Raw genomic sequence first — 25,516 nt, 5'->3', positions numbered from 1 at the left:
CCCTTATTACATCTTCCATATTTCGGGGACTACCACCTATGTGGTAGTTTGTGGGTACTTTGTTTTTTCCAAAGGGGATGACTATGCACTTTTTGGCATTTAGCTTGAGGCCATGATTTTGACACCAGGTATCCGTCTCAGTGAGACCCTTTTGGAGGATGTCTGTGTCAGCCAGAGAGTCAATTATAGCCCTAGTTTGCAGTCATCTGTGAACTTGGTCAGCCATAATCTTCCTGTGCTTGCCTGTACATCTGAGAAGTATATGCCGAATAGGAGGAGTCCTAGGACTGAGCCCTGATGAACGCCACTTGTAACCAGTTTAGAGTCGGACCTAGCTCCCGCAACTCTCACCATGTGGGTTCTGTCCATGAGCCAGTTGGCAACCCATCTTGTGAGGTAGGGGCTTATGTTCAGGCTGGTGAGCTTGTCTATAATACCAGAATGGGGAATGTTGTTGAAGGCCTTTGCGAGGTCTAGGTAGGCTGTGTAGACCACCTTTCCCTCATCTATAGCCTTGGTAACTGTCTCAAAGAAGTTCACCAGGTTTAGGAGGCATGATCTTCCCTTAACAAAGCCAAACTGGGTAGGGTCCAGTGTTTGGAGGTTCCCAATATCTCTGTTAATGAGTTCCATGATGATGCGCTCCATAGCCTTGCAGACCAAGCTAGTCAGGCTTATAGGGCAATAGTTCCCAGGGTCTGTTGTGGCTCCACCTTTGTGGAGCAGAATAACCGTTGCTGTGTGCCACTCTATGGGTATGTAGCCTGTGGGGAGGCTGAGTTTGAACAGTGTGTTTAGGTGAGGGGTTAGTTTGTCTTTGAGCTCATGTAGGACGCAGCCTGGGACACCGTCCAGTCCCATTGATGCTGTGATTTTGGTTTTGGAGAGGGCTATTTTTACCTAAGTGTGATTTCAAGGACTCTACATTCTTCTGGTATGGTTATGGGCCTTTTTGGGGGTAAGAGGGGGGTGAAGTTTGCGCTGAATCTGTCTGCCAGGATGTTGGCGATATTGGTCAGTTAAGTGTATTTTGTGCCATTCTGCACTAACTCGGAGCAGATCTGAGCATTGCCACTTAGATTCTTGACATAGCTAAAGAATGCCTTGTGATTATCTTTGGAGTCCTTGGCAATTTTTCTTTCAAAGCTCGCCTTGGATGATTTTATGAGGGATTGTAGTTTCTTGCTGATACTGATCAGGGATGTCTTCCCTTCTTGGGATTTTACTCTTTTCTGTACTAGTTTCCTCCTTCTGTTGTATAGCTTGTTTATGGCAGGAGTCCACCAGACTGGTTTCCTTTTCTTGGAGGAGTGAGTCTTGGTTTTGCTTGGGATGGCATGATCCATGCATTATTGTAGCTGCCCTTAGAATGCATTAGTAAAGCATTTTGCAGCTTGGACAGTGTTATTCTTCAGCATGGGGGCTTTGAAACTTTCCACCCCGGTCTTAAGTAACGTGAAGTTTGCTTTTGAAAAGTTTTTCACGATGGTTTTCTTGTCCAGGGCTGGGGGCGGAATATGGATATCCAAAGTGATTTGTTTATGGTCAGATCTAACCAGCGAGGGGTTGACATCTGGTGTGGAACACCGGTCGCCCATGTTGGTGATGACCAGGTCCAATATGTTGTCACCTCTGGTGGGAGTGTTGACCAGTTGAACCAGGGTGTTCGAGTTTATAAATTCTAGGTAAAGTTGGGCAAGGGAGTTAGTACTTGAGTAGTTCTCCCAGTTAATGTTTGGGTAATTGAAATCACCCAATATTAGGGTGTTTGGTAGGACCTTTATGTTTCCCAGTGTTTCCAGAAACGCGAAATGGGGGGTCCTGGGACATGGTGGGTGATCTGTAGCAAGCTACAATTTGAATTGCAGTTTTGCCCATTGTTAGTTGCACATGGATGATCTCTGAAGCATCATGCTGTGCCACTAACCTGGAGGTGTGGATATCCTTGATGAATATGGATACGCCCCCGCCTTTTGTATGTTGGTTTGGGTTCTGTGGCCGAAATGTATGGTATGAGTTGTAGCCTGGTAGTGCTGGGGTGCTCTCTGGAGCCTAAAACCAAGTTTCTGTTACTGAACATATATAGATTTTCTCCATACTGAGGAGTGCCTCGAGTGTGCATTTTGAGGTTTAGACTTCTGGCACATAGTAGCATTACCCTCAGTTTTTTGTTACTTGTGCTATTTATGTCGGTGGTTTTGTCTTTTGAGCCTTGCCTAAAAAAGGCACTGTGGGGATGGCAAGAGCCTTGGCCAGTATTCAAAAGCCTAAGGGTGACAGGTGCAAGCCGTCTCTAGCGAAGCAGCGTGGTTGTCGAGCATGTCATCCCAGGCAGACAGACACTGGATCCCCTTTGAATAACACCAGAAACTTAGCCAATTGTTGAAATCGAGAATTTTTTCTTCATACCATGGTATCATTCTTGATGAGAGCAGGATGCTACTCGGGGTCAGGGTCATACCGGCCTGGGCTACGTGATCAGAGAGCTCTTCCATGTCTCTCTTCGTGTAGTCCAAAGAGGTATGGCTCAGGTCATTCACACCAACATGGACAATGACAGAGTCATATTTGTACTTGTTCTGGAGTGACCTGAGTGCTTGTGTTATGTGGTGGATCCTGGAACCCGACAGGCAGCTAACAGTAACCTTTTCCTTATTCAGCCTGTTGAGTGGGACATCAGTGTGCCTAACTATAGAGTCACCTATTGCTAGTATGTTGGGTATGTTATTTTGCCTTAAGGGCTGTGATTGCATGGCACACTGGTTTTGTGAAGTATGTGTTTCATGGTTTGTGTTGAGTCTGTGTTTGGTTTCAAAGAATTTTATTGCACCTCTTCAAAAGAGATAGACAGGGCATTTTGTGTTTGTCTTTCACCTGACAGTATCAGATGGGGAAATCCCACTCACCACATTTTCCTTGCTTTGTAAGTAAGTTAAAGTGGGTACAGTAATTTCTTTTAGATTGAGTAAGGAATATAGTAAAGTTTAGTTTAGGTGTTTTCTGTATTTATTTGTTGTTTTAAATATTTCCTGTGATTTTGAACTCTGAAATTACTGTGATGATTTATTGAGTATTTTCTTTTCTTTTATTATTTATTATTAAATATATTTAAACCTTTCAATTGTGGCTAGTCTGTCTAGAGATATTTAAGCTGTTAGAGTACTTGCTTGTCTATTTGGTGACATTATGCAGGCCTCTCCTAATAGCCTTGCTCTTGGTCAAACTATCATTTTGATTAATAGTAAAATTACACAGTAGGATTTGGCACCGTTTGCTAAGGGCCTTAAAGTAGATGATAAGTAGTGGCTGATAGCAGTGAAAACTACCTTATAGTCTGGGCAGAAGGGGACATAGCTAGTAAACCTGTGCCAGCTTTTCCAGGTATGTGTGTGTGTATAAATCAAACCTCAAAGTATGTGTTCATAGGTAAGGTACTAGGCTATTGGCCCTAGGGCCTACATAAGGCTAGCCAAAAAAGTACCCTTGCTTTCGCCACCCAAGAAAATTATTTTCCTGTGCCCCTGTCAAGCAGAGCCACAGAGGTGATCCCCGGGGAGAATTTCCTATTTCCCATCCAATCATCAAGATTTTTCTTGAAGAGTGCTAATGAGGAGCTTTGTTTGATGTAGATAGGTAGTTTGTTCCAGAGTATGAGAAGTCTCTGGGACAGCAATCTATCCCTCCAGCATGTTCTGTTTATTGTAGTGACAAAGTTTAGGTCCGCAGAGCATGTATATTGGAGGGACTGGGCTTTCTTTAAGTGGAGCATGTCCAACAGCTCTGGGTTTGACATAGCTTTGTATGTTAGGCAGAGATCGCTTCTGAGTAGGCGATATGCAATGGAGTAAAGCTGGAGTTTTTTGAGACGGTCTGCATAGGGCATCTGTTTGAGGCCTATAATCCTCTTTGTGAGGTATTTCTGCAGCCTTTCCAGTTGCTGTAGATGTCTTGTGAGGTATATACCAAAAGAGGTGTTGTACTCTATAATGGGTCTAATGAGTGATGAGTAGAGTAGACCTCTTTTTTCCTGGATGAGAAACCTTTTGTGATGAGGTGTGCCACGCTGAAGGATTTCCTGACTACTGTGGCGATGTGATTATCAGTGGAGAGTCTACTGTCCACCTGTGTCCCAAGGTCTCTTATCACACTTTCGGTGTTAAAGTAGACAACCACCTATGTGGTAGCTCATGGGTACAGAGTTTTTACCAAAGGGGATGACAATACACTTTTTGGCATTGAGCTTAAGGCCATGGCTTTGACACCAGGCATCTGTCTCCGTGAGGCCCTTTTGTAAGATGTCCACATCGTTAGGAGTTTTGATTATGGCGCCTAGTTTGCAGTCATCTGCATACTTCATTAGCCAAAGACTTTCTGTGTTAGCCTGTACTTCAGAAAAGTAGATACCAAGCAGGAGAGGACCCAGGACTGAACCCTGTGGTACTCCACTTGTCACTGGTCTGAAGTCGGATTTGGAGTCTGCTACTTTCACAGTGTGGGTGCTGTCAGTGAGCCATTTGGCACCCCATCTTGTGACATAGGGATTTATACCTAGTTTAGTGAGTTTATCTATAATTCCAGAGTGGGGGATGGTGTCAAAATCCTTGCCGAGATCTTGATAGGCTGTGTGAACCACCTTACCCTCGCCTACGGCTTTAGTGACTGCTTCAAGTAAGTCTATCAGGTTTAGGAGACATGATCTGCTTTTTAAAAACTTTGGAGATTACCAATGTCTTTGTGTATAAGATCCATGATGATACGGTCCATGGCCTTGCAGACCAGACTTGTTAAGCTAATGGGGCAGTAGTTTCCGGGGTCCATGGTGCCTCCCCCTTTGTGGAGTGGTATAACCTTCCCTGTATGCCATTCAGTGGGCACAAAGCCTGAGGTGAGGCTATGATTGAACATGGTGCTTAGGTGGGGTGCCAGTTCATTCTGTAGTTCATGTAGAATGCAGCTTGGAATGTTGTCAGGTCCCATGGATGCTATGTTCTTGGCTTTGCAGAGTGTGGTTTTTACCTGTGCAGCCATGATTACAGGAACTTTGCATTCTTCCAGTTTAGAGATGGGCCCTTTAGGGGGTGAGAGGGAGGTAAAGTTAGCACTGAACTTATCTGCCAGGATGTTGGCAATATCAGTTGGTTCTGTATATTTAGTGCCTTTGTGCTGTAACTCAGAGCAGATCTGAGTGTTGCCATTGAGATTCTTAACATAGCTATAGAATGCTTTGTGGTTATCGTTAGAATCAGTGGTGATTTTGTTTTCGTAACTAGCTTTGGAAGATTTTATGATGGATCTCAGCTTCTTCCTGAGGCTGACCAGGTAGTTCCTCCAATCATGGAAGTTTACTCTTTTTTGCAGCAGTTTCTTTCTTCTGTTGTAGTATTTGTTTATGGCAGGGGACCACCAGATTGGCTTCCTTTTTTTGGAGGATAGCATCTTGGTTTTGTTAGGGATAGCATGACCCACGCACTCGGGTAAGTGCTTATAAAGTGCATTTGTGTAGGATTCAGCAGTCGTACCTCTATTGTCCGTCTGCATGGGTGTCATGAAGTTTGCCACTTCTGTCTTAAGAAGCGTGATGTTGGCTCTGGAGAAATTTTTTACGGTGGTTTCCCTAATGGAGCGTGGGGGCGGTATGTGGATGTCTAGGGTGATTAGCTTGTGGTCGGATCTGACCAACGAGGAATTGACATCTGGTGTGGAACACCGGCTGCCCATGTTGGTAATGACCAGGTCTAGGATATTGCTGCCCCTGGTGGGGGTGGGGATAAGTTGATCCAAGGCATTGGAATTTATGAATTCCAGAAAACGTTGAGCAAAAGAGTTGGTACATGAGTAGTTTTCCCAGTTAGTGGTGGGGTAGTTGAAATCGCCCATTATTAGGGTGTTGGGTTGTACCCTGATATTTTCCAGTGTATCAAGAAATGGGAGTGGGGATCCTGGGGCATGGTGGGGGATCTGTAGCAAGTTACAATTTGGATTGCGGTCTTGCTCAGAGTTAGTTGCACTTGGATAATCTCGGATGCATTATGCTGAGCAACTAGCCTGGAGGTGTGGATATCCTTAATGAATATGGACACACCTCTGCCTTTAGTGTTTCGGTCCAGGTTAGGTGGCCAAAAGGTGTGGTATGAATTATAGCCTGGTAATGCAGGGGTGCTCTCTGGAGCCTTGAACTAGGTCTCTGTCACTGCATAGATGTCGATGTTCTCCATTTTAAGGTGTGCTTCAAGTGAATGCATTTTGAGGTTTAGATTTCTAGCATTGAGTAACATTACCCTCAGATTTTGCTTGCTTGTACCTGTTAAGGTACTTGGGCATGGACATGAAGCACTGGTTGGAGAGAAAGGGTGCTGGAAGTCTTGGCTTGGCCACTCAGCTGAGATCTCAACCTTATAACTGTGTCAGTGGGGAGTCTTATTGGAGATCTGGAGAAAGAGGTAGAAACCAGCCCCAGACTGACTGTGGTTTCTGTGTGCTCTTAAGGGAAATTGCACTTTACTGTGTGTGTACCTGTCATCATCCCAGTGTGCATGTCCTCCACTGTTGCCAGCAGTGAGGATTCAGGCTCCTTGATTACTGGTCAGTGTGGGGGTATCACAGTTATCACAGGCATAAACAAGTCTGAGTGACATCTGATGTGTATTTGTATTAATATACCCAACTGCATTTTTAATAAACAGGTTTCACAGCTGCTAAACAATGCATCTTTACTTCCTATCATAGCTTGTAGTATTGTGTTTCCAACCAGTAAACTCAGTCACAAATACATTGAGTCATCACTTACATAGTACATATGCATCAGGTAGCTTATTAAGTACCACAACTGGTTTCTAAAGTTGCTCATAAAAGAACTTAATCTCTGACATATTCAAGCATCATGGGTAGTTTATTAATCTGTAAATTGTAAATGTCTACAGTAGTAAGGAAATTGTTCTATGTTCCCCACCTTATAAGGAAGGGTATGTCATCTAAGTCCAAGGATGTCATAGTTCCATTGCACTCAACCCTCATAACACAAGTTATTTAGTACAATTCTCCTGTCTGTATGTACCTGAACAGGCATATGCAACCACTGGAACATCCACAGAAGGTCCTAATAAAAAGAATATAGGGCATAAACAACATGAACTATGTGGACTGCCCCAAAGCCCTATCCCTGTACGCAGTCTCCTACATACTGCTGAGAGCAGATCTATGCCTTGCCTACAAAGCATCCTCTGATTCTGCACTAATGAATCTGCTGCATATCCACAAAACAAGTAGCATCAGAATTACCTACTCTAGGGACCTAAACCTCATATGCAACATACGTTGGGCATGTTGAAGGGACAAGTGTGTGTCTCAGAAACTACCCCCTTCTGTGCAGATGGCATCCCATCCAGTGCACATTTTTTATTGTAGTTTGTTATTTTTCCCCTTGAGTATTAAAGGGTCTAGATAGGAGAGGAATCAACATGTGCATCTCTTGATTAGTCACAGGAATTTAAAGAGGTAAATTACATACGGAGGTTCAGGGGAACTAGATATTATTTTTTCTTATGAGGGAAAAGAAAGCATTTGAATGTTTTCCACAGAAAGCTGACGAGCTAGAGAAAGCTGATTTGAATATCCCCTGCACCAAAATAGACTTCTATGTGGTAAAAGCAATTTCTAGGTTTATATTCCTTGTTTTCTTGTTTGATTCCAGTGTGTAGTGTGCTCTTTCTCCCCTTGAAAACAAAACCCGTGTCTATTGTAGAAACATAGGAACTATATGAGATTAATTGCATGCAAACTGTGAGAGGAACTATATGGTAGTATTTTTTTTATTTCAGGGAAAAAGAAAATTGAAAGGTTTTCCTGACAAAGCTGATTTGAAAACTCTCTGTCATAGAATGCCATACGGGAAAAGCAATTTCTTGGTTTGTCTTGCTCATTAGTTTTCCTGAATTATTGCAATTCGTATTTTTATTGTAGTGTGTTTATTTCCATAAGTATCTATTTACTTTAGTTTGTTAACAAGGTACGTAGGCTGGTTGAAAGATATCTTTTTTTTCTTCCATGACTCAGGCCAAGAGGCAAAGAAAGTTACATGTACAACTACAGTCATAGTGACTTAATTAAGAAAAAGTTGATTCACATGCAAGCAGATAGCATACTGTGCAATTCTGCTCAGTATAGAGTTAAAATATTTGCATTTACAAGTATAGACATAGAAGTTGCAATCACATATGAGTTAAATCAAATAGAAATAAAATACAATGCAACTTTAGAAAGTGCAATTTGTAAAATAGTATAGTCTGTTAGACTGTCACAGAGAAAACTGAAGATGCAGCTGAATTACATCAAGCAAAAACAAAGCTTGAATAGTGCAGTAATAGTACTACATCAATGACCAAGGTCAAAGTGCAGAATTAAAAACCTATAATGTATTTCTGCAAAATATTGAGGTTACTTAAAGTGAAAGTATGTCAAGTAGGGACAGGGACAGTACTGATGTAAGTATTCATAGTACAGTATTAAAACCTGTGGTTAGTGGATGAAAAATAGGTTGTTCTGTCTTTTAGTGAGCTATAGGAACTTGAAAAAGTTAATTGATTAATTACCAGTGAACTGTCATTGGAGCTAGATAACAGTATAAAGATTGTTTTACAGTTCTTAGTATCAAGTGCACTTAAACATGAAAGGGAAATGGAATGTTATTTAGAGCCTGTGGCTGCAGAGAAGAATAGTGGAAAAACTAACATAGTAAATGGTTACATATCATTTAAATTAGCAAAGGAATATAGGATCGTGACAAAATATAAATAAGATGCCTTCACTGTAAAGGTAATTTTATGACTGAAGCTAATATTACAGCACAAAAGTTCATAAGTATTGTCAATTTTCAGGCAAAAGGTCATCAATCAACACTATCTCAGATATTGTTATTTAAAAGGCCCACACTCTGGCCCATTGTTTAAGAGTTTATAAATTTAGAAAAATGTAAACCTAATAAATTATTAGCTAATCTTGCATGTTCAGGTAATCTGTTCCAGAGCTGATCAATTATTATGTTATTATAACATTTCCTAACTTTCTTATCAAAATTCAGTTAGAAATGTTAGATTATGATGTCCATAAGTCTTTTATACACTTCTATATCTAAAAGACACTGTAATGCCATATCATGGCAGGATTGAAATGCTAATATTAGTACCTCATAAATATCTATAATGTATGGTGTATGAACCTCATGGGATATTCATTAAATTTATGGATATAAAAGCCTGTGTATCTGAAGATTTTTAATGATTTTAGAGCTATGACAATACAATTAATACATGCTTCTCATATGCCAGTTATTATTCATATTATGCTTGTTAATATATTAACTTTATGTTTGTCATATATTAGAAAGTGATCTGTTATTATGTGGATAGTAACCTAACTTTTGACCAGCATGTGCCCATTGTTGTAAGAAAGTCCTTCTGTATTGATCAACTTATAAACAAAGGGATTGTACTTAGATCTAGGGATGTCCTTGCCCCTTTTACTCAGCCCTTAAGTGGAATGGGTTGGAGGGACAGGCATAGGTTGCAGAGGATACCGTTGCTGTGGAACAGACTCCCCATTCACATACAACAAAGTTAATCTTTGTCCCTTTTTTACTGCAGCTTGGATTTATGGATGGTAAACAGAAAATTTACCCCAGGACTGCCCCTGTACTACTAATGGACAGATGCAGCTCCTAAATGCTTTATCCCATGCATCGGTCCTCTCAAATTATCTATGGTATGGCCCCATTTATACTCATTAGGGGTATTATATACTTATCGACCATGGGATGGGTAAGGCCAGTCTATAACCCAAGGTTATTCTGAGCACAAAAAGGGAACCTGGCTAGGCTTAAAATGGCCTGAAAGGCAGCTAGCTTAGTAGTTGCATATGAACTTATCGGTTCTTCATTTCTATTAGAGGATGTTACCACTGCTGGCTGGTTTGGGAGTTGAGAGTAAACCACCAACAGAATTAGTAGTAGTCTTACATAATTTATATACTGTCAGGATTATAATGATGATGGTGGTTGGGGGAACTTAAGATCACTGCCAGACTGGGTATGTAGATAAAGGGGACTTTGCTTCTAGGCTTAGTGTAGATATTGGGATACCTCCACCCACCATCTAATGAATGTGAAAGTCAAACCCTTCCAATTGCTAGTAGGCAGGTTATGGAGACTACGAGTGCTCCTCTGATTATCAGTCTGAGTAAGAGGATCTACTCACTGTCAGAATGTAAAGGAAAGGTGGAGATATTCCTTTAAGTGACATGATGGGAATATATTTATATGTGTATTGTGAACTGTGTTAGTATTTCCTTAAGAGAGCTAAGGCTAAAGTGGTAGTGAATCATGTGATCAGTGGTTGTATACCAGTCTTGAGTAAAGCTTCCAATGATAAGCATTTCTGTGTGTGCATACCTTTTATTAAATCATTTTGATGATGTCTATTGTTACAGACAATATATATAAATCACAGATGATTAAAAAAAGCCACTCAAGGGGATGACATTTATGATATAGTGCCAGAATTATTTTGTTGTGATACCAGAAGCTACTTTTGAGCCTTGACCAGCCTTTGTTATTGACTTTTTATATTGCTGTGGTACAGTGTACTTTCTATTGAGCCCTATACCATATCAGATCCATAGCATATAGCAGACCAACAGTAAAATTGTGCAGTTCTGTTGTAAAACTCTTGTTAGTCTTACTTTTCATATTTTTAATATTTGTAATATTTTTGGTAAAACTATTTATTGCTCTAATTTTAAAGACAGGAATCTCACTCTGATGGCACTCATTTCAGTTTCATAATCTGTTGAGTCTCAAACATGTTTTTGCTATATTTCTTCAATTTTGGCTAAAGATAGCTATACCACATCCATCAACATCTCTGAGGAACTCTCTGGCAACTGAGAATTCTGGATCAACCATTCTGAGTTGTATCATTGTATCTCACTTTCAGTGGACTTATATTAACAAAAAAAAAAAAAAAAGAGAAAACATGGTATGCAGTTTTCCTCTATGTAATGTGAGAAGAAGCCATCATGGTATTAAATACTTTTACCATTTTACCAAGAGAGAGGGTGGGAGAGGGAGAGAGAGAGAGAGAGAGGGACCATTTAAAAATAACTTTCAAGCGTAAAGTACATACATAATGCTTTTATTTTTCGCCAGAAATAAAAGGGTTCAGACATCAACATATGCTTATATCTGATTATAAACACAGAGCACAACACCATGAGTTTGGCGACTTGACTTATTTAAGAACCAGAAATACAATTATATGTGCAATCAATGATGAGCTAATGGGAAGACTATTAAGGAAAGCAGATGTGACACACTGATGGATATTGAGTAATCAGATGTTCTCCCATTCAGTTTAAGTGCATGGCTCAGAAGTTGTAAATAACAAAAATAGGGACTATAAGTGAGAAAAGGATCAGAATCAAGACAAAATGCTAAACAAACAAAAGCAAAAGTTGCATAGTGTGTGGCATCCAAGATGGCACCTGGTAACAAATAAGCAGGTAAACAAACAAACAAAACAAACCCTAAAATGTTTTGACTGCACACACAAGAAGGCATGCTGCAGAGTACACAAAACAGTCACAATAGTTACCCCAGGGATGCTAGAGACATATACAGACACACACTATGAGAATACTTTCTTATTTCTCTCACACATTCACAGAGTATACCTGTAGAGGTGAACTCTTAAGCAGTGCTGAGGCTATTGCAGCAGGAGGAAGAGTTAACTGTTGAATTTAAGGCACAGATCCCAATTTATTTTACTGATGGAGGAGCTGAAAGGTCATCCAAATGTAATAAAAGAGTGCATATGATTATTACTTCAATATGAGTTCAGAAACATAAGTCAGAGGTACAGATCATGTGTTGCAGAACTGAGATGACATTTTCAGGAAATTTACTGATCTATCTGAGGGATGATGATGTGTACAGGGTGAATATTTTATCAAAATATTACATACAAGTGTAGCCAGAGGCAGTGCCTGCAATTCAAGAAGGCTCTCAGGTGTGCTCACAGCTATGACTGAGGTGCACATAGAGCTATGAGAGTTCTAGTCCGGCATATTCTACTGACAGAAACAGTGAATGTAATGGTAACAGTTGTGCAGTAGGACACAACAGACCTTCAAGCTCTTTATAAGTAGAACAACAAGGAAAATTATCCTCTTCAGACTGTTGAAGGAGTAGCTACAACTATATCAAATGATAAATTATTTTCTGTCTTTGCTGTAGAGCAGGCGTTTTGGCAGACTAAGTTTGATGAGTCTGGTTCCAGATTATATAATTTCAGAGTATCCTTATGTAGTTACAGATTCTTAATGCAAGCATGTAGGATCTCATTGGTTCAAGAAGTGTTTCAGGGGCATTAAAAACTATATTTGAAGGTTAAATGTATTAACATTACTGATGACGTTTTATCATGTGCTGCAAAGCCGGAACATAACTACATTTAGTATGTCTTATCGACAGATTGAGTTCTCAAGGATTGAAGCTAAATAGCTCAAGATGTCAAATCTGTGCGACTTCTTTGAAATATGAGTCACATCTTAAATACACATTGGTTCAACAGATGCTGACAAGGTTAAAACAATGATTATCATGCAGAAAGCGTTTTGACAAATCATCTGCTATTCATTTTTAAGCATGGCACAGGATCTGTCAGTGATGTTCTCCAACATGTCAGATATCACAGTACTACACAATAAACTACTAGAGTATGCTATAGTATGGCGCTTACAGCAGAAAAAGGCCAATACATGAGTAGCTTACAGTGCCTTCTGTTAAGTTCCAGTACTTTCCTATAATAATTGTATTTTTTTTTTATAGGAGAGCTCCACCAGGGAAATGTAAATACAAGCCAATTCCAGTTAAAGTAAAGAGTAAAACTGTACCTTTTGTTCCTCGAACAAGTAAGTCTTCTTATATACCTTGCTTTGATTTCCCTAGTGTAATTGCATTATTCTAGCACTGTGGGGACTGTTTTGTTATGAAGCCATGGAATGGATGGAAATACAGAAGATAGATTTGTATTTTTTGCTGTTAGTTTTTCATTGAAATGAAGATATGTGTAAATGCATGTAGTAAAATGTTTTATAAGTAAATCCTAGTATTTCAAACATTAAAGTATTTAAGTGGAAAGGATAAAGAATGTCAATGCTGAATGTTAGCTTGCATTTATAACGGAATGATCTAATGATCTGATATGTTTTTATATGATGTGCTTGAATGTTTGTGTGAGTATTTTAACTAGCTACTTCAAAACAGAGACACACACACACACACACACACACACACACACACACACACACACACACACACACACACACATGGACATGCGCACACACATACAGTACATGCACAAACTTGCTCAAGTCTGGGTGAGTACTTTCACGAGGTGGACCCTGTTTTTCATAGAGTCACCAAGGCGACACTGATATATAGACTGTATTTGTATGGCATATATCATTGACAGAAGTAGGTTAAAAATTAAAAAAAGATACCTGGGTGCACAAGACCCATAATAAAAAAAGTGCCCAGTCCTGGTAGGCACACTGGTGCCAGGACTGGAAAAAGATGACAGTGTAGAATCCTCAAAATACAGAAACATTCCTACAATGGGGCCAAGCCAGGCGGCCCAAGATAGTGGACTATGTACACGTTTCTTTACAAAGTCCATTGAACATGTGGGAGAAACAGACAAATGTAGGTTTTGTGAAACCGCATTGGAAACAGTTGCACACCTTGTTGCTGATTTTGACATACTAATGGCAGAAAGACTGTATACTGAAAGGTATAATAACATGGCAAGACTGTTGCACTGGGGATTGTGAAAACATTATGGTACTGATGTGGCTGAAAAACACTGGAAACATGAACCACAAAGCATCATAGAAAATGATGAAGTCTACATCACATGGGATCACCCATGACCAACAGTTCAAAAGATAGATGCTAGAAAACTGGATATAGTGGTCCATGGAAAGAAGATAAAAGTAGCATTGATCACTGAATTTGCCACACCCAGTGATTACAGTGTCTTGCATACAGAGAGACACTAAGTCTAAAAATAGTAGGATTTGCAGGCAGAAATGAGGGCAATGTGAAAGAAAGATCCAGTAGTAGTAGGAACAACAGGCCTTATAAAAAAGAATCTACAATCGTATTTAGACATGTTACCAATACATGTAACCCCATATGAATTGCAGAAGGAGTCTTTACTGGGCACATTGTGGGTGTTGCAAAGAGCACTTCTGGCTGACATCAAAGATTGAAACAATACTAATTTCATGAACTTTAATCGATCGTACTTTGACTTAGGAACGGGGTCCTTTCCCATCATGGTATTAGAAACCCAAAAGACTTGGAGAAATTAAAAAATGCACAAACATAAACACACAGACACACATATGCATGTATACATACAAACAGATACACACTTAATCATATTAACTTTATTCATACACCAATATGCATAACAAATTTAAAATTCTATTGGTAGTATTTTATTACATGAAGTTCCTCATTACATGTACCACCAAACTGAACTAAGTCTGACATTTTAGCAATGACCCAAATATAGCTGCTATTTGCATCCTTAAATAAAAATGCAGTACTGCAAGCATAGTATAAAATCAGTACTTCTAAATGGAGTAGAAAGAAATCCTGATATGGATAATATGTTGACTTAAAAATAAAGAACAAGGGAAGAAAACCTCTGATGGAATGCAAAGGGAGTGGAAGAGCAAAATGCAACTTTGTTAGGTTTATACAATTACTCTCTTTTTCTTCCATTCCTTCCTTCCTTCCTTGTTTAGCTTCATTTTGTCATCTAGTACTGTATTATACTATGTTGCTTTAAACAGCTAACAACTAAGTACATGCTAATTTATAGTGAGTATCATAAATGTCAGGCAGAGACTTGAAAATTCCAATGACATGCCTCTGGAGCATTTCTCCCTGGGCCTACGCTGAAAATAGGCTGTGTCCTGATTGGTATTTCCTGGTCAAGAAATGTTCAATAAATAAATAAATAAAATTCATATTTTGTTTTTTTATCTGTGTATTGTGAATTAAATGACTGCCTTTCTTTCGTGAAGAGATTACCTGCATCACTAAAGCTTGTTGTTGGGAACATGCGAGTACTTCGCTCATTATGGAGTATGTAGTTGGTGCAGTCCATGCGGAATGCCAGTAAAAGAGGGAAGAAACATTTCCTGTTGTAATGCATTATCTTGTCAGCTGATAAAGTTTATGGCAACCATTTTGCATAGTCAGTACAACAAACATTTCAAATCCATTTTTGTGGTTCATTTTAGTGAGAGAGAAAGCCATCTGCCATACTTTTGGCATCTGGGTTGCCTGAACATTATGATCATTGATAAAGATATGGGAATCCAGAGGTATTTAACCAGCCCACTGCTTCAAGAGAACATCAGCCAGATTCAGTAAAGCCTACACAGACCCTTTCTACTGTGTGCGCATTGTGACAGTGTTTTGGATTCAGTAAGCGGCTCTACATGGTGTATAAAGCTGTGCACAGCCGTGCAAACATGGTAAACACCACGGCATGCAAAATGTAGCATAAACAGATTAATTGTATGCTAATCAACCAGTCCAAGATGGAGGAGCTATTCATCAAGCTATAAAGCAACCATGTAGATTCAGTGCTGGTTTTCCCTGTGAATTCCAAAACATATTGGAATACAGTCACGGAAAGGAGTCTACACAGAAACAATGTTAGGAGCTGCTGTTACTTTAATTTGTGTGTATGTGTGTGCAACAGGCTGAAGTCTATGGTGCTGCTAATAGACGAAGGCGAAGAAGGAGAAGAGTTTTCAGACCCTGGGTAACCTGTCACAATCTACATGACATAGAAATTGTAGAGTGCTACAGGGTGGATAGAGACACACTACAGGAGCTCTGCAACCTCTGTCGTCCTCAACTCAGAGCCAGGGCAAACCGAGGAGTACACATCCCAGTGGAGAAAAAGGTATGTGTAGCACTTAGAATCTTAGCTAGAGCTACCTTTCAGAAACCGACAGGGGACATGCTGGGGTGTCACAGGCATCAGCATCCAGGATCCTTCATCAATTCTTGAATGCTATGCTCCAATATGCTAGTGACCACATATATTTTCCCTGGACTCCTGAGAACAGGGCTAGAAATGTGCAAGAGTTCTACTTTGTAGCACACTACCCTGAAGTACTGGGTGCTATAGATTGCACACATGTAGGAATTAAGGCACCACCTGGGTAACAGGGAAGGCTGTACATTAATAGACAGGACTTCCATTAACTACCAAGTTGCGTGTAATGCCAAGCGAATCATCTTGAGTGTGTGTGCTGGCAACCCAGGCAGCTACCACAGCTCACATATCTGGCACATCTCCCAACTGTATCAGATGTTCACTGGGTAATTTACTGGGGGGAGTGGAGGTTTTGCACTGGAACCGTGGCTGATGACACCCATCAGAGATACACACACACGCGCACACACACACATACACACACACGCGCGCGTGTGCGCGCACACACACACACACACACACACACACACACACACACACACACACACACACACACACACACACACACACACACACACACCTGCTGAAGATCATCATAATGAGGCACACACTCAAATACGAAATATTGTAGAGGACATGTTTGGGCTGCTGAAGTCACAGTTCCAGTGCATAGATATATCTGTGGGAGCCCCTGGAGTATAGCCCACAGACATGTACTGAAATATTCACAGCATGTGCCATGCTACACAACATCATCCTGAGAAAACAGCCTCAGCAGGATCAAAACGGGGAAGGAGCACACGTCCCACCACCAATGGCAAGGTCACCACAGCCACATGCAGGTAAGGAGTCAAAAGGGGAAGCAGCAGCTGCTGTGGGTGTAGTCAGATGTAGACTTGCCCAATATGCCCTCACATTGGCTAAGAGACAACACATAGCACACTCACTCACCACTTAAGGGCCTACTAAGCACATGCATATAGTAACATTGATGCCAGGCAACTCTCATAACCTTTACCTTCCCATGTATTGGCTGTGTACTGCTTGCATCAGACAGAGTCAGCCCTGAAATAAAACTATTGCAACTGATGGAGTTACAAGGTAAGTGATGGACCTGGAGTATATTGTGTAATAATATGAATGGCAAAATTACTTTTCCCAGATTAAACAGAAAATGTAGAATTTCAGTATTACCCACTGGAGAAACATAAAACAGTCTAGAGATTTGAAATATGAACAGCAAGCTGGATGTAAAAAAAGAGAGTAACAATAGCAACATATCCTTGTTTGTGCCATAACAGAAATGCAGCTTTGCTCCCCCACCTCCAAAAGAAAAGGCAGATGACACATTTTGCTAACAAACCATCTTTGAAATGCTAAACGTGCTATCAACTTATATTTTCGAGTTATTTATAGCACTTTGTGTACTGTATATTTTTCTAGCTAGTTTCACTGTGTGTGAGGTATTAACTGGAAATTGTCCACGTTTATTAAGCATCTGTTGGGCTGTTTGATTCTGATAACTTGTTTGCAGTTAAAAGCTTTCTCTAGAGGCTCCTTTAGCTGTTTAAAACTTTCATTTAAAGGCTCACTGCTGCTTTTCTGCTGTGAGAAACATTTCTGCAGTTTGTTTCTAGGTAGTGTGGATATTTGTAGCATTGTCCATATTCAGGCTTGTGCTTGGGCCTAGTGTTTGTGGAGGCTGTGTGTCTGTGCACATATTCAGGGATATCTTGGTTTAGCCAAAGCCATCACGCATTTCAGTGAGAGAGAATTGTTTAAGATCATTGGCTGACTGAGGTCACCTGGACTACAGCTTAGAATAAACACCTCATTGGTTCTTTTGAGCTTTTTTTCTTAAAGGTTGTCTCAGGTTTCAACTTTCTGTTACCTAAGAAGTTAAGTTGTGAGTGTTTCTACCATTTCACACTGAGCTAATCGAAGGAAGGACACTGAGCAAACTCAGATCTATAATATGTAACATTAAGTATCCTGTTTTTTTGCTTATTTTTTCGAGTTATTTATAGCACTTTGTGTACTGTATATTTTTCTAGCTAGTTTCACTGTGTGTGAGGTATTAACTGGAAGTTGTCCACTTTTATTAAGCATCTGTTGGGCTGTTTGATTCTGATAACTTGTTTGCAGTTAAAAGCTTTCTCTAGAGGCTCCTTTAGCTGTTTAAAACTTTCATTTAAAGGCTCACTGCTGCTTTTCTGCTCTGAGAAACATTTCTGCAGTTCGTTTCCCACCCTCCCTGCTTATTGGTATGCTGTTCTTATAGTTGGTGGCTTTGCAGTTGCCCGCCCCAACTGTAAATTTGATCTGGGACCCTCCTCCCAGTCTAGTGTCATTACCTCATTCTACCTAATACAGGGAGAATATCTGAGAAGGCCAATCAGCTTAGTTTCTGCTCCTCCTTTCTCTCCTTCCACTTAAAAAAAAATTCTAAGCTTGTTTCCTGCCTTTCCTGTGGGTAGTCTAGTCTGGATACAGATTTGCTGTGTCCAGGACTATTTGTGGACTTCTAAGTCCCCAAGCCTTTCTGTGTTGGAGTGAAGCCTTCTAGCTTAATTTTGTTTCTTAGAGCTAGCCAGTTTTTTTTTTTGTTTCAGCACTCAAGTCTGTTTTTTTGAGCTCAGCACTTGTTTAGAACTTATTGTAAGCACTAAATAAGCTACAAATTACTACAGCACTCAACTTACCTCACTGTCTAGAGGAAAACAGTTTCTAGCACTTAACAAATAAGCACCTATCCAGGCATGTCTAAGAGTCATCTCCCGGTGGTTTCTCCTGTCTGCCTGATGAATCTGGGCATCTAGGGGCAATGCAGCAATTGCCTCATGTACACAGACAACCCTCTCCTCCTACCACCCAACACTACAACCTGTAAGAGATGCACTTATATAGCCAAACTAGAAGCAAAGCTCTCTTCACCTAAGACTGGACTAGACAGTCAAGAGGCGAAGGTAAACGCTTGCACCACACCACACTCAGCACATAGTCCTCAAAACCTACATCACCAAAACACACACATAGAAACACAAAACACACACCTACATTCATGGAGGCTCTCAGTAAAAACCTGCCCAAGCAACAGGGACCTCCAAAGCAGAAACACAAGCAACCTCCACCCCCCAACACAACCCAAATGACACATAGCCCACAAACTCAGTGTGGCACTCAACCACAGCCCATAAGGCATAACAACGTACCCAGCACTCTAGTCATAGGTGACTCTATAGTCAGGCACACTGATGTTCCACTCACCAGGCTAAACAAGGAGAAGGTTACTGTCAGCTGCCTGTCGGGTTCCAGGATCTGCCACATAATGCATGCACTCAGGTCACTCCACAACAAGTACAAATGTGACTCTGTCATTGTTCATGTTGGTGTGAATGACCTGAGACATACCTCTCTGGACTACATGAAAGGGGACATGGAGGAACTGTCCGATCTTATAGCCCAGGCAGGTATGTCCCTAGCCCTGAGTAGCATCCTGCCATCACCCAGAATGATACCACAGTACAAGGACAAAATGATTGACTTCAACAATTGGCTAAGCTTCTGGTGTCATTCTAAAGGGATCCAGTATCTGTCTGCCTGGGATGACATGATCGACAAACCACGATGCTTTGCCAGAGATGGCCTGCACCTGTCACCTCTGGGATTCTGGATACTGTCTAAGGCTCTAACCACCCCTATAGTGCCTTTTTTAGGCAAGGTTCAAATGACAATTTTAAAACCATAACAGGTACAGGCGAGAAGAATCTGAGGGTATTGCTACTCAATGCTAGAAGTCTAAACCTCAAAATGCACTCACTCGAGGCACTCCTTAAAATGGAGAACATCGACATCTGTGCAGTGACAGAGACCTGGTTCAAGGCTCCAGAGAGTACCCCTGCATTAACAGGTTATAATTCATACCACACCTTTTGGCCACCTAACCTGGACCGAAACACTAAAGGCGGAGGCGTGTCCATATTCATTAAGGATATCCACACCTCCAGGCTAGTTGCTCAACATAATGCATCTGAGATTATCCAAGTGCAACTAACTCTGGGCAAGACCGCATTCCAAATTGTAGCTTGCTACAGATCCCCCACCATGCCCCAGGATTCCCACTCCTCATTTTTTGATACACTAGAAAGTATTAGGGTACAACCTAACACCCTAATAATGGGCAATTTCAACTACCTTACCATTAACTGGGAAAACTACTCATGTACCAACTCTTGTGCTCAATGTTTTCTGGAATTCATAAATTCCAGTGCCTTGAATCAACTTATCCACACCCCCACCAGGGGCAGCAATATCCTAGACCTGGTTATTACCAACATGGGCAACCGGTGCTCCACACCAGAGGTCAATTCCTCATTGGTCAGGTCTGACCACAAGCTAATCACCCTAGACATTCACATCCCTCCCCCACCCCCCATTAGGGAAACCACAGTAAAAAATTTCTCCAAAGCCAACTTCACGCTTCTTAATACAGAAGTGGCAAACTTCACGACACCCATGCTGACGGACAATAGAGGTATGACTGCTGAATCCTACACAAATGCAATTTATAAGCACTTACAGGAGTGCATGGATCGTGCAATCCCTAACAGAACCAAGATGCTATCCTCCAAAAAAGAAAGCCAATCTGGTGGTCCCCTGCCGTAAACAAACTCTACAACAGAAGAAAGAAACTGTTGCAAAAAAGAGAAAAATCCCATGATTGGAGAAACTCTCTGGTCAGCCTCAGTAAGAAGCTGAGATCCCTCATAAAATCCTCCAAAGCTAGTTATGAAAACAAAATCGCCACTGACTCTAAAGACAACCACAAAGCATTCTATAGCTATGTCAAGAATCTCAATGGCAACACTCAGATCTGCTCTGAGTTACAGCACAATGGCACTAAATATACAGAACCAACTGATATTGCCAACATCCTGGCAGATAGAAATAGATAGGGTCAGTGCTAACTTTACCCCCCTGTCATCCCCTAAAAGGCCCATCTCTATACCAGAAGAATGCAAAGATGTTCTTCATGTTTCACTGTTGCAGTCATTACATTTGGGTAATCTGCTGGCAGGTTGCCCTCAGTTGGCCTGAATTCCAAAGTCTTGGGTCCTGCGTCGGTTGTTGTCTTCTCTTCCATGACGTCAGGTCGTCAGGGGTATAAAACATGCAACCGATGCCATTTTCTTTAGTCTTTCTTGCCGCGTGGTGCCCGAAGCAGAAGCATTTTCGCAAGTGCTGGTCGGCCGACTACTGAAAAATTGGAGTTTGAGTTTCAGAACTGAATTCTTCACCAAAGCTAAGTACCCCATTGGGGAAACTTTTTTCTTGCTTTTTACCGATGCCAGAAAAAGTTAATAATTGTACTACTTGTGGGAAGCAAATACCTCATAAGGATTTCCATTTATACTGTATCCCTTGCCTAGGCCCTGATCACAATGTGCCTGGTTGTCGGTTTTGTGCTAGATTTAACCAACGCACTATTAAGCGTCGGTATATTTTTGCATCAAAGTATTTTGGAAACAGATTTAACAACCCAGAAATGTCGTCGGATAGCAATCCGACTACCGGAGTACATAAAAAACGCAAGGAAAAGACAGAGAAAGGCAGTCGAGATCCAAAACCGACGACAAAGCTTCTCCTAAGCCAGTCGCCAGTTCGCCGGTACTCAGTGAGGCGCTTTCGCAGCCCCTGATACCCACTACCTTCGAGTCGCAGGCCTCTACCGACACTCATGTCGAGTCAGGCATGCCGCAAGATACTCAAGGTATTGGACCGACAGATGTATCTCCCTCGGATGGGTCCGGAGCCACTGAGCAGGTACCGGCTTCTGAGGGTGTATTCAGACCTCAACATTTGTATATCAAACCGATGACAGCTGCAAAACGAAAGACAAAAGCAACTTCTAAAACTAAAAAAATGACGCATGAGCCACATCCACAGGCCTCTATGCCTAAGAAACAGATGATCAAAATAGCTGAAGACCTTATTACCTTGATCAGGGGTACCCATCCCCCTCCAGATAAGCAACCTAGGCAAGACACTGACTATGAATCTTCAGATCAGGTTTCTATTTCTTCTGATTCCTCTTCTGGTCAGGAATTGTCTATACCTCCCTATGATGATTCTGATGCTGAGGAGTCTATTCCTTCTGCATCTCCTCCTGAGGATTATTCATTTGGAGAAACATTGCATACTTTGAGTGAGCATTTTCAGTGGGAGAGTCAAGATTTCTCAGAATCAAAAAAGAGGCTCAGAGATTTCCTTCTTCTCCCTCAGCACAAACCTTTAGCCACCCCCCCTGTTTTAGACATTGTGGATGATGTGTTTTCTGAGTCAAGCTTGACCCATGACTCCTTACCTCTGGATCCCAGTAAGCCTGACAGATATTACAGGGTACCTGACTCACATAAATTTTTATTTAGAAACCCTGCTGCTGATCCTAAAACTCTTTCACAGGGTCCAAAAGGAGTTAAGGCTTCAACAGCAAAAAATCCTACACCCTCTGACAGAGATTCAAGAGCACTAGACAGATGGGGAAAACATGTTTATACATCTACAACCTTGGCAATCAGGGCCTTAAACTGTCAATTTCATATGATTAAGTATCAACAACATGTTATGGGATTGCTGAAACAGAAAATTATGTTGATTTCAGAATGTGCAGAAAATAAAGAATTGCAGGAATTATTGCATGCAGCTGAACAAGTTGGAAAGCATACTTTGCAATGTGGTTTTGATTCTTTAGAGGCCTCCTGCAGGGCCGCAGTTACTGGATCTGTGATTAGGAGGCATGCCTGGTTAAAGGAACAAAATTTACCTGATCATGTTAAAGCCAAATTGCTAGATGCACTTTTACAGCATGACTCTCTGATTGGTATTAAGGCAGAAGAGGTTCTAAAGAAAATGGAAGACAAAGCTAAGTCTATGCAAACTGTTAAAGACTTCTTACAAGTGCAGCCAGCAAGATTCAGTAGACACTGGCCTACAAACAATCGGTCCTTTCCTGTGTCAGATAGAGCTCAAAGGGGCAAATCCAGGTGCCCTAAGGGTTCCAGATACCAGGAGCAAGATCCATACAGGTCAAAGCAATGGGGCGCTTCCACCTCCAAATCTGGAGGAGATAAAGCGCAAACCTTCAGAAAGCAATCCCAATGACTTCCCTTTGCCTACACCAAGCACTTATCATTTGGCAGCACCCATGGGGGAAAATTAGCACGTTTTGCTCAAAATTGGCAGTTAATAACACAGGATAAGTGGGTACTAAACATCGTATCACAGGGGTACAGATTCCATTTCCACACTCTGCCAATGGCAAATGGTTGGCCAGATCTGCCAAAAAATAAATGGGCAGAGGCCCAGAAACAGGTTACATCCTTTGTGGATATGGGGGCCATTCAGGCAGTGCCAGAACAGGAAAAAGGACAAGGTTTTTACTCAAGACTGTTCTTGGTACCCAGAAAGGACAAGGCCTGGCGACCAATACTGGATTTATCGATTTTGAACACATACCTGGACATTCCAAAATTTATAATGCTGACTTTGCAGCAGCTTCTGCCCATGCTGGGCAAAAATGCTTGGCTGGTGACTTTAGACCTAAAATTGCATGTCCCAATAAGACAATTGTGCAGAAGATACCTCAGATTCAAGGCTGGCTTTATGCATTACCAATTCTCTGCACTGCCCTTTGGCTTATATACTGCGCCCAGGGTCTTTACAAAGTGCCTGGCACCAGTAATTGCATTTTGCAGACAAAGAAGTATACAAATATATCCTTACTTGGACGACTGTCTCATTCAAGCAGAGAACAAGGACACTCTTCTTCGACACCTGGCATTTGTGAGAAGGCTTCTAACATGCCTAGGGTACACAATAAACGAAAATAAATCACAACTGGTACCCTCTCAAAAGATAACATTCCTGGGTGCAAGCTTAGATACAACTGTCCAGATGGCTTACCTCATGCCAGACAAGAAAGGCAACTGACTACTTACTTCAAACTGATGGCAACAAAGACCCAGTCTTCTGCAAGACAAATTCTGCAGGCTCTGGGCTTTATGGCATCCTGCATCCTACTAATTCCATATGCAAGACTGCGTATGAGGAAACTTCAGTGGTACCTAAAAAGTTTATGGAGTCAACATTCACACAGTCTGGAAACAATGATTCCTCTCATTCCCTGCCTGCAACAAGAGTTTCTATGGTGCGCAAAGGCATGTCACCAAAACATGGGAGTGCCCTTCACTCTACCCCCTGCCAGCCAAACCTTAACAACAGATGCATCAGATTATGCCTGGGGGACCCACATGGCAGGAAGATGCATTCAAGGTTTATGGACACCAAAACAAATGTATCTGCATATCAACCAGAAAGAGATGCTAGCTGTTCAAAATGCCCTAACAGCCTTCAAGGACTTACTTCATCCATGACAACTACTGATAAAGATGGACAACACCACAGTCATGTGGTACATAAACAAGCAAGGGGGCACACACTTGTACCCCCTCTGCAGATTAGCCATGGCACTGTGGGACACAGCTTTGACCTACCAAATACATCTTCAAGCTCAATTCCTGCCAGGAAAACAAAACACTCTGGCAGACGATTTAAGCAGAAACCTTATGGATCCTCATGAGTGGAAACTAAATCCACAAATCTTCAACATGATAAGAGAGAAATGGGGGAGCCCAGACATAGATCTATTTGCTTCTCCTCAAAATTATCAATTGAAAAGATTCTGCACAAGGACTTATCACAGACAAGCATGGAAAGTGGATGCCCTATCCTTCAGTTGGAAAAACCTATTTGTTTACGCCTTTCTTCCTCTGCCTCTTCTACCCAAGGTCCTCCTAAAAATCAGACAAGAAAAGCCAAAGATGATATTAATTGCCCCGGACTGGCCCCGCCAGTACTGGTACCCAATCCTAAGGAACTTGTCTCAATACCCAGCTTGGACCTTGACTCAAAGACCACAACTACTGTCCCAGCAAAACAATCAGATCTTGCACAATCAACTACAGACTCTGAACCTGGCAGCATGGCTAATCATGTAGTCATACAAACAACACCTCTCAGTAAAGCTGTGATGGATGCCATTTTGGAAGCCAGAAGGCCTAGTACTAGAAAATCTTATGCTGACAAATGGAAGAGATTCTGTGCTTGGAATCAAGCACAAGGAACTGATACAGTAGAGCCAAATATTCCTCAGATATTACAATACTTAACTGAGATGCTTGACAAAGGCCTATCCTTCTCATCAATCAAAATCCATGCCTCTGCCATTTCAACTCATTACAATACAGAGCCACCAATCTTTTCTCATCCTTTACTAAAGCAGTATCTTAGAGGAGCCAAAAATTTAAGGCCTCCTAGAAGATCACCATTACCTGCATGGGACCTCAATTATGTGTTGGAAAAACTCACCCTGCCTCCATTTG

The 25,516-nt window shown here is 41.3% G+C and overlaps 1 protein-coding gene across 1 annotated transcript in view; it reads left to right on the top strand.

Annotated features, from left to right (window-relative positions):
• The window catches only part of HHIPL2 (HHIP like 2), a 772,856-nt gene that overhangs the window by 730,166 nt on the left and 17,174 nt on the right, over window positions 1-25,516 (top strand). The window contains exon 8 of the mRNA XM_044057856.1: window positions 12,878-12,960. Coding sequence (XP_043913791.1) covers window positions 12,878-12,960 — 83 coding nt within the window. The remainder of the gene's footprint in view (window positions 1-12,877; window positions 12,961-25,516) is intronic.

Source organism: Protopterus annectens, chromosome 1.part2, assembly GCF_019279795.1.
Source record: "Protopterus annectens isolate FY-2018-M chromosome 1.part2, PAN1.0, whole genome shotgun sequence".
Classification (NCBI taxonomy): domain Eukaryota; kingdom Metazoa; phylum Chordata; order Ceratodontiformes; family Protopteridae; genus Protopterus; species Protopterus annectens.
This window is presented reverse-complemented; position numbering and strand designations above follow the sequence as displayed.